At 40.2% G+C, this 10,209-nt stretch overlaps 1 protein-coding gene across 1 annotated transcript; it reads right to left on the bottom strand.

The window, feature by feature from the left end:
• Positions 1 to 4,863: 4,863 nt before the first annotated feature.
• On the bottom strand, positions 4,864 to 9,550 carry anapc10 (anaphase promoting complex subunit 10). The gene is made up of 5 exons (XM_028474349.1): positions 9,399 to 9,550; positions 8,293 to 8,407; positions 6,566 to 6,777; positions 6,438 to 6,491; positions 4,864 to 5,158 (listed from the first exon to the last, which is right to left on the bottom strand). Exons 2-5 carry the CDS (start codon positions 8,405 to 8,407, stop codon positions 4,979 to 4,981), a joined length of 561 nt encoding a protein of 186 aa, XP_028330150.1. The 5' UTR covers positions 9,399 to 9,550; the 3' UTR covers positions 4,864 to 4,978.
• Positions 9,551 to 10,209: the final 659 nt, after the last annotated feature.

The following is a 10,209-nucleotide window of genomic DNA, read 5'->3' as shown; positions in this document are numbered from 1 at the left end:
CTGTTACCATGTTTGGTAACTCATCAAAAAAATAAAAAAACGTACCGGACCGGTTCACTTCGTGTTGATGACCGGTATGCCAGATGACCAGTCCACCCCTGCCCATATGAGAGATAAAAGGTGCCAAACGAGTGCGTCCAGACCTGGAAACTCTCACATCTCAGCGCATAAATACAGAAACGATAACTCTTTTTCTTTAAATAAATGATTCCAGCACGGTTGCCTAGCAACACGTGCAGCCGGTAGTTTCCTCGGCAACAAGTAGAGCAGTGAGCAGGCGTGAGGCTCTGCAGTCGAGTACAAATCGTGTTAAAAAAAAAAAAGAGAGGAATAAGAGTGTAAATACAGAGATAAGATGTATATATTCAGGCTTTTATAAGAAGAGAGAAGAAGCGACGCTGTTATGATGAGGCATGAGGGACGGACGGAGGAAGAAATCAAACAATAAAGATGATTTTTGATTAGCTGTTGGTGATGTTTTCTACTGCTGTCGTTTCCATTTCTTCTGATGGGAAAAAAAAAACAAATGTTTTAATAATGTTAAACAGCAACACGTTAATAATAGCACAATGTTTGTACGTTCAGGAAGAGATTTATTCCTTATACGTCTGTAACAAAGGACCCCCCCCCCCCCCCCCCCCCCAGAGAGGGCAGTGTTACTAAACCTGAGTAAAGAGGGGGGGGAATACATCGGAAAGTTGGCCACGCCCAGAAAGAACTCGTAAGGACACATCACAGTGATCAGCAGTTGCCTCTGAGGAAAAAAAGTTGTCTGAATAAATGAAACCTTAACGTATTAATTAATTAAAAAAAAAAAAAAGAAGACAAAATTAACTTATTGGAATTATGGGAAAGGGAGTTTGGGAGGGTAAGAGTAGAGTCATATTTGATTGAACTGTTGATGTAAAGTGTTGCGTGCGTGTGCGTGCGTGATCCTCCACTGTTTTTAAAAATGTGTCCTAAAACCTTCTAGATATCCTTATTAGTAGATCTATGTCTAACAAAACACATCATTTTGCACCGTTTTTACTTTACAGTTGTAGAGCCTGTGTTCCTCCATCTTGAAATCACAAGATTGATGATGTCACATGGCTCCACTGCCTGTAAACATCCCATTGTTTTCTATTGGAGTGAAACATTCAGTGTTCACATGGAGTGTAAACATTCACTAATAGTTTTTAAGCATAACAGTAAGAAATGCCTCGGGCTCCTCTTCTGTCCACACATACCGTTCCATGTTTTCTCAGAAAAAAGTGACCATGTACGTCACGTCCTGTGACGTGGAATTGTGGAAAAAGTGTCTTTGTCACACTGTTGTGAGTGAATACTGAAACGTCTGAAAAACCTCCTGATGAAAGCGTAAAAACTCCAAATTCAGGTGTTTCCATGACCAGTTTTTAGAATAGAATAGAACACACCTTTATTGATCCCCAGAGGGGAAAAAAACAAAAAAAATACTAACATAGGATACTAGTGCAAAATGTCAGAAAACAACAGCAGAAAGAAAAACTAAAATTGTGCAAATGACAATTGAGGAACTGGGTTGGGGTGGTCAGTGTGGTACAGTTATTGAGCTAAACTGTGGTGTTAAACAGTCTAATGAAAGTGGGCACACATGGAATGCCTGAAGTGCTCCGTGTTGCTACACTAGTCCAGTTTGTTGTTGATGTGGATCCCAAGGTACTTATGAGTCCACCCTCTCCACTTCCTGCCCCTGGATGAGGACTGGGGCTGGGGGCCTTCTATGCTAGTGTTGAGTTTCAGCTGGTTGTTGTTTCACTACGTAGTGAAGCTCTCTATCAGACATCTGGTTCCCTTCTCGTCATTGTTGCTAATGCAGCCGATGATGGAAGAGTCATCGGAGAACTTCTAGGGGTGGCAGGGATGTTTCAGGTGTTGTATCGGGTGTTTGATTAGGGACTGGGTAAAGTGTTGTATCGGATGTTCCAGGTGTTGTATCGAGTGTTGTATCATCTGTTTCAGAAGTTGTATCGGGTGTTTCAGGTGTTGTATCGGGTGTTGTATCATCTGTTTCAGAAGTTGTATCGGGTGTTTGAGGTGTTGTATCGGGTGTTGTATCATCTGTTTCAGAAGTTGTATCGGGTGTTTCAGGTGTTGTATCGGGTGTTGTATCATCTGTTTCAGAAGTTGTATCGGGTGTTTGAGGTGTTGTATAAGGTGTTGTAGCAGGGTTAGGGTCCTTGCCATCACTATCGGGATGCTGTGGAGGACCACTGTGGGCCTACACTCTGATAAGTGGCCTCCTTGAGAATCCTCTGCTGGTTGAAGTCCAAGTACAGCCAAAGCACAGGTTGAACCAGTGTTTTCTTTCCAAAGCCAAAGTCGGCGGTGTGTTCTCGTCCCACAGTGCAGAGACGTGTCCCCTCCAGTCGTCTGTGGACTAAAGTGGAAGTGTTGGAGTAAATCTGACCCATGGCTCTCCTGGCTCTGAGAGCAGATGTTTGTGGACTAGGTATGACACGGTTAAACTCCTTCATCTGCTTCATCGCCTGCTGCTGTTTACTTCCACCTTTGACATTGGTGAAGTCCCCACGTGTGACGCCTATACCCACCAAACGGGTCGAAAGCCTTAGTTCAGCTTCAGCTTTAAATGTTGTGTTCCTCACAGTGCTCCATCCTGAGGAACACGCTGCTTGGAAGCTTTTGGTCAGCTCAGGGAGAGAAGAAGCAGGGCCTATGCAGTAGTTGCAGGTTCTCCCACTCGTGGGCTTGGTGTGTGTTGGGGCTGTGGGTGTGATGGGCTTAAATCCTACCAGGTCGCCGGCCCACCAGACCCAGTTTGAAAAGAAACGTCGAGCAAACATCTCGATTGTCTTGCCGATCTCCTGTTCCAGTCAAGAACTAGGACCAAAGCAGCGCAGTGTGACGTCACACTTGCGGCACACGGTCTCCTCTCAATCCACACAAACACTGTTTTAAAGGTTTAAGAACTGTTTCAAAAAGTTTTTTGGGTATGTTCAGCATTGTTTTAATAAATAATGCTGTTTAGATCACTACGTTAGTCAAACTTTATTATCAGTGATTTATATTCTTATGAAGTAAAGAGGGTTTAGTTCATGTCATTAATTACTGTGATGAAACTGAGCTGCAGGGGGAAGTAATTAACATGTATATATATTATTTATTTATGAAATATGTTTCATAAAAAAAGCAGCATGAGAGAAAAGTCTGCACTCCACGTGAATCAGCTAACAGGCGCCATCTAGCGGATAAATAGTGTCACTTTAAATGATTTACACATTTTAGTGAAGGAATAAATCACAAACGTGATTAAATACAATAGAAACGTGTGTGTTTAGTTCATTTGTTGAATGATTTAAAATCGATGTACAGCCTCAGTATAATTAAATCAACATTATAATCATTATCTAAAGCAGGGGTTTTCAATCTTGGGGTCAGGATCCCATTTGGGATCGTGAGACTCTGGGAGGGGGTTGTCGGATACCTTCAAGAAACTAAGATTTTTTTTTTTTTTTAACAATTTGAGCCATTATTGTTTATTTTAATCTTTTTCTGCAACTAAACCAAACTTTCCATTTTTTAACCTGTTTTCACCACGTTTTCTTGTCATATTTTTGCTCCTTTTAATGCATTTTTGCTATATTACTCCCATTTCTCACACTTTTCCATCACATTTCAATGCTTTTTCTGCACATTTTCCCACTTTCAAGACATGTTCAGCACTTTATAAACACTTTCCACCTAATGTCACATATGTTGACCCATTATTGTCACTTTTAACCTCTTTTCACCATTTTTCTTCCCCCCAATTTAACCACATTTACCATTTGTCATTCACATTATTTGCCAGTTTAAACTAATTGTTCCAATATTGACACTTTGAAACCTTTTTACCAATTTTTCTGTCTGTTTTTGTCCACTCTAATTTGCAACATTTAACCAATTTGTGTTTTTTAAAATCCCATTTCACCAACTTTTACAACATTTTTTGTCTGATTAAAACCAGGATTTCCATCTTTAAGATGACTATAATAATAATAAACGTTCCTGGATAACAGTGGATACTATTCAGATGAATAAATAAATGTGTTTATCACATATTCATAGAACAATGGACCATCATTTTACTGACTTTATGGATGAACCCCAAAAATCTCTTCTTTATTCCCCCTCATAGATGGTCCTGTCTCCACATGACTGTTCTTCAATGTTCATGTCTGTGTTCAACCACCTTCAGCTACAGTGGGGGTCCCCGCTCTCTGGGACCTTTATTTTGGGGGTCACAGACTGAAAAGGTTGAAAACCACTGTTTTAAAGAAACCCTAAAAAAGTTCATGTGTAAAAATGACGGCAAAATTACAGAAAAACACAAAATGACAACAGAATTACAGAATATTTACAAACACACAGAAAAGTCGACTAAAAATACATGTCAGAAATGTACAAAATGACTGAAATGTACAAAATTAGAAAAACACACAAAGGCAAAACAAAAAATATACAACAGTAACAGAGAAATACATAAAATGACAAAATGACAACAGAGATACTCAAAAATTTACAAAATTACAGCCAAAAACAAAGAGAAAAGTAAATGAAACCACGACACAAATAACTCCAAAAACAAACCGGAACCCATTGTTGTTTTCTGTGTTAATGCTCTGATTGGTCATTGTTCTAATGCTAACATTAATGTTGATCATGTGACCCTCAAGTCAGATAGTTTGTGGCCCCACCCACTGTAATAAAAGTTACTTGTGTCTGCAGTAAATTTTTTTTATCACATTTATGTTTTTTCCAAATGTTAAAAACATTAAAGAAGAACTAAAGAAAACAAAGAAGCTTGAAATGTTAGCAATAAAACGTTTTATTTAATGTTTATTAACAAAGTGATGGCACGGGAGACTTCACGCAGATCAAAGGTTTTGCTCTGTTTGCGATTGTTTACAAAGTGTTCAACCAATAAAACCTCCTTTTACATCAAAGGTTCCTCCGGTCACCTGATGGTTCGGTACATCATGAAGTCCACCGTGGTGCATCGTGGGAACTTGCCGATGGAGCTCTCCTCCACCGGTGTGTAGACTTTGATCTGCCTCATGTGCGTGTCTCTGCCGTTCTGGTGGTTGGCCAGCACCGCGATCTGGATCATGAAGGTGCTGATTGGCTCGTTGGTCCGCTGAAATCCAACCAGGAAGAGAGAGCTTTTAATTAAAGGGATCCTCAGTTGTTTTTACAAATGTGGCCAAAAATCTTTTAAATGTACTTATTAGTAGATCTACTGTATGTCTAACAAAACACATTATTATGCACCATATTTGTTTCATTAACTTTTAAAAATGGGACTACTTTACAGTTTTAGAGCCTGTTCTCCATCTTTAAATCATGTGATTGATGATGTCACACGGCCCCACTGCCTTTAAACATCCCATTGTTTTCTATTGGATTGAAACATCCAGCCTGATTTTTAGATCATTTAGTAACTTTTTCAGTCCAAATAACAACTTGTGCTGCTTTTGGTTGTTATAAATAATCAGATAAAGTTAAAGATGTCGATATAAACTTTTTTTTTTTTACAGAAAGAGGATAAAAACTGTTGGGACTGGAAAATAATCTATGACCACAGGGGGCGACAGTTCCAGCTCCGAGGTTTGGTAGTAGACAATGAAACAGAGAAGAAGAGCTCTCCGAAAGGACCTTTACTCTCCTTCAAACAGTGCGCTGACACGCTCTGGTGGCTGAAGTTAGCGAGTAAATGACAGACTGTTGAAGGACTTCTATCCTCAGGGATTGTCTGTCTTCAACAGTCCGTGATTTACCCGCTAACTTCAGCCACCAGAGCGTGTCAGTGTACTGTTTAAGGGAGAGTAAGGGCCCCTTAGGAGAGCTCTTCTCTGCTTCATTGCCTACTAAAAAGTCGCAGAGTTGGAATTGTCGCTTCCCCTACGATCACAGATTTCTTTTCAGGTCACAACTGTTTTTATCCTCTTTTTGTAAACAAGAGGTTTCCATCCACATCTTTAACTTTTCCTCATTTTTTTAGAGCAACCAACAGCAACATAAGCTGTTATTTTGACTGAAAAAACCCTTTAAATCAGGCTGAATGTTTCACTCCAATAGAAAACAATGGGATGTTTACAGGCAGTGGGGCCGTGTGACATCATCAATCACATGATTTAAAGATGGAGAACAGGCTCTAAAACTGTAAACTAGTCCCATTTTTAAAAGTTAATAAAACAAATATGGTGCAGAATAATGGAATTTTATTAGACATAGATCTAAAAAGTACATTTTAAAGGTTTTTGACCACATTTGTAAAAACAGTGGAGGATCCCTTTAAAGACTTGTCAAACTTTTGCATTTACTGAACAAGCAGTGGTTCTAAAGCTGAGGTTCCCAATCTGTTTATGTTTGGGTTTGTGCAGATGGAAATATTTGTCGTTGCTAAACTTGATCACCTGATTCATCAGTGAAATGTGAATCCAGCCGCTGGGTTCCACCATCTCCAAAGACTGCAGAAGAAGAAGAAGTAGTGGTGAGCAGACTGGGTGGGTGTGACACGTCCATGTGGTGGTCCAGGACTCACCCGGACCTCCTGCAGGTTGTGGAAGTTGTTTCCCACTCTAACTGAGATCTTGCTGGGCGTGTAGCTCTCGTCTGACTTGTAGTCGGCGTAGATGCAGAGCATCTTCACTGTGGTTCTCCTCCTGAACTGAATGTTGACCAGGTGAGGCTGGGACCCGTCCGACTGCCAGTACGTCTCCAGGTTGTCGTCCCTCAGCTGGTCCACGCCGAACCCTGAAGACCCCAACGTCAGGGTTGTATCTCTTCAATTATCCATGTTCAATTACAACTCAATAATCATTACAATGACCAGCATTTTTTTAGAATTATAATTATTTTCCCCTAAAAGGCAATTACAACATTCTAAATTACTAAAGTAAATTACTATTAATCACAATTACTGTGCCTTTAATAAATAAGTCCATAAAACGTAACCTTCCTCTTGTGTTAGCTTGCTTGTGTTAGCATCTCTTTTGTAGCGTTCACACCAAACGTGTTTCGGGCGTCAAAATCGTGCCTCACGCCCCTCGTTGGACGCTTGTGCTCAATGAATTAGACGCTTGTCACCAGCATCAAAGATGCTCTGGACGCGCATTCAAACAAGTTGGAAAGAGAGCGCGTTGAGTGCGTTTAGGGGAGGGGCTTCTCTGTTGCTGGTGGTGTTCATACAATGGATGATAATGTGGCGATTAGTTACGTTCATAATTCACCAGTGACTGTGGTGGACTGTGGTGGAACATTATTGTGTTGAGAAGGCGGTGTTTCCGGTCGATGTATTTGGTGTGACTCAGTGTGATGTCAGAGGGTTATAGAGAAGTGTGGTTGGATGGAGAATAAAGTTTGGAGGTCCTTGCTGAACAGGCCGCCTCCAACTCCCGTTCATCAGCTCTACATTATCCAGAGAGTGGCTTGGTTTTATTTGCACCTCGGCGCCGTTTCTGGATTCATTAGAGCTGCAATAGGATGAGAATCGCTTTCAGCGCTACTTCCGTTTCTCCCGTGCCCAGTTTGACGACCTGCTGACTCGCATCTCCTACCAGGACACCAACTACAGGAGCTCTATTCCAGCAGAAGTACGCTTGTCCATCTGTCTCCGCCTCTGTTTTTTTTTTTCTTTTTTTCATTATTCTGAATTCGTCACGGTGCAACGATCTCAACTCTAGCATCAGCCGCGTTAGAGGGGCCGGACGCACGTCAAAAGCTTGAAATTTCAAGCTTCAAAACGCAACGCAAAGCGGGACCTCTGACGCTCCTAGCAGCGCGTCCACCATATATTGTGTATGTAAACCTGACGCGTTTGGTGTAAACACGCCATAATGCTAACGGGTCAGTTTTGACCAGGGTCGGGGTCAATTACATTTTTCAATTACAACTCAATTCTGATTAAGGTGGCCAACATATTTTCCAATTACAACTAAAATTACAATTATTATTTTTCCTACTGAAATTCAATTACAATTATGTTCTCAACTACTATTAAAGTTCAAAATTTTATTGATCACAATTACTGAGCTTGAAATAAATGACCTTATAAAACATTTGTATGCCTTACAATAGCCTTATCTTAGAAAAAAAGTTACAAAATGCCTTATCTAAAAAAAAAAAATCTGTCTTTTTTTTCTTCCATTTTTGTGCCTTATGATAGTGATAAATATATATATATATATATATATATATATACTGACCCCAACTCTGGACCCTGGTTTTGACCCATGTCTTAAATCAGCTTTAAATACATTTTTTTTTTACCAGGTTTGCAGGAGGAGAGCGACCACACGGCCTGAGAGCCGATTTCACGCACCGTCCCCGTCCGCTCCAGCTGCTTGGGATTGGCTCCAGGGGGAGTCTTACTGGGCGTCGCCATCTTTAAGGAAGGCAAAACAAGACTTAAGTGAAGATTGAGGAGCGGAAAGTTTCTAAAGATTTAACTTCAGTAAAAGGAAGCTTTCACATGTTTACATCAGGTGTCAAACTCATTTTAGTTCATGGTGCTTTACATCATGAATGAAAGACATAATTTGGAAAAGTATATGAGGTTGACCTGAGACTTTCAACATGGCTGCTGCTTGGTTCAAGGGTGTGCAACGTCAGATTTGTTTGGACTGCAATGACACCGTTCATAAATTATTTCATAAAATTATCTTAAATGCAGCTTTGCAGAACAGCACAATGTTGACAGGTAGTCATCGTAATATGTTGAAAGCTGCACAGAATATTTCCTTGCCTTGGTTGCCAAACGCCGTAATCTACACAGAAGAAGAAGTGACTGCACAAAGGGCTTTTAAAAACGACTAAAGTGGGTCTAATATCCTTAAAAAGAAAAGAAAAGTAAAACAGCCCGTACATATTGACCTGCAGGTGTCCACTCCTCAGTGACCAACGTTTGTAACTAAGGTGAGTAATAATGATCATAAACATGTGTGTAATTCAGCATTAGGAATTGAGTCAGTTTAAAAAGGATTTGACTTTTATTCTGAATTAAAGCTCCCATTTTAACCATCCAAGAAAAAGCTACTTAACCTCTCATTTTTCTATAGGAAGACATACAAGGACTAATTTAAACTTTATTTTGTGGTTTTATTTTTGTTGCAACAAACCGATTTTTTTTTTTTTTTTTTAATAATAATAATCGGTCGCATACATTTCAATGTGAAATAGCAAAAATAAAAAAAAACAAAAAATAAAAAAATCCGATATGAATTGTACATTAAAGTGTTCATATTTCCAACGCAAATTCCGTCATAAATCGATCATAATTTGAACGGACTCTGGTTGTGAGCCACCATGGCTAACTGTTAGCACTTAGCACCTTTCTAAAGCTTCTAAAACCTTTTCAAACACACGCTGGGACTTACGTTACGTGTTACGTAAATTCCTCACACTCCCATCAGTTTGTATTAAAACCGAGATGTTAATTAAGAGCAAAGTTGAAACCCGACTGTCTTTAAACCAAAACATGTAGCTTCGGTTTCCCAGTGTGGGTCGCAGATGAATGACGTCACTTTCCAGGTCGCGGGATACATGCGTCTCATCCGCCATCTTTGCAGCCGGCTTCAGTACGTGAACACGTTGCTGGGAAAAAAACACATTTGATTCCTTTTTTTGGTTTGAACGAACTTTTCTGCGTGTTTTTTTTTCTGAAAGACGACCTACGGGAGCCGAGAAGGGGTGAGTCTGTGACGTGTTGTTGGGATTTCATCGCCGTTATTGTCGCTTTTATTGCCATTGAATCGAGTGTAGCTGTCAGAACCACGGGGGCCTGAATGCCACCCGCCTTTTAACAATCAGATTCACTAATCTGATCAAAGATTCACATCCTATTCGTGAGTTCGTTCTGTCTTTCCGCGTTCTGTTCCACCAACAGCGGCCTGTCTTATCGGAAACAGACCGGGCGTTGCACTCCAGACTCCACCCGTAAAAACAACAAATAGTAGTTTTGCTCGTTTTGTTAATTCAGTACACACAATTATAATAAATAAATCTGATTTGAAAGCAAACGTAAGCTAAGATCTATTCGGCTTGTGATCGGGTGTGAAAGCTGCAGGTCATATGAGGACAAACACGAGTTTGAGGCTTCACGACACCGCCCGACACCTGCCTAAAGTTTGTTAGAAAATAACTCTTATTTTACATTTATCTCAACTTGGAATTGATCTATAATAACCG

Source organism: Gouania willdenowi, chromosome 18 (assembly GCF_900634775.1).
Source record: "Gouania willdenowi chromosome 18, fGouWil2.1, whole genome shotgun sequence".
NCBI classification, from domain to species: domain Eukaryota; kingdom Metazoa; phylum Chordata; class Actinopteri; order Blenniiformes; family Gobiesocidae; genus Gouania; species Gouania willdenowi.
This window is presented reverse-complemented; position numbering and strand designations above follow the sequence as displayed.

Excerpts from the sequence above, each read along its gene's own strand:
- anapc10 (XM_028474349.1), bottom strand. The coding sequence starts at position 8,407 with ATGGCGACGCCCAGTAAGACTCCCCCTGGAGCCAATCCCAAGCAGCTG. Across the intron at positions 6,778-8,292 it reads GCTCTCCTCCTGCAAACCTG|GGTTCGGCGTGGACCAGCTG; the intron begins GTAAAAAAAAAA and ends TGGGGTCTTCAG. Across the intron at positions 5,159-6,437 it reads ACATTTCACTGATGAATCAG|CGGACCAACGAGCCAATCAG; the intron begins GTGATCAAGTTT and ends GTTGGATTTCAG.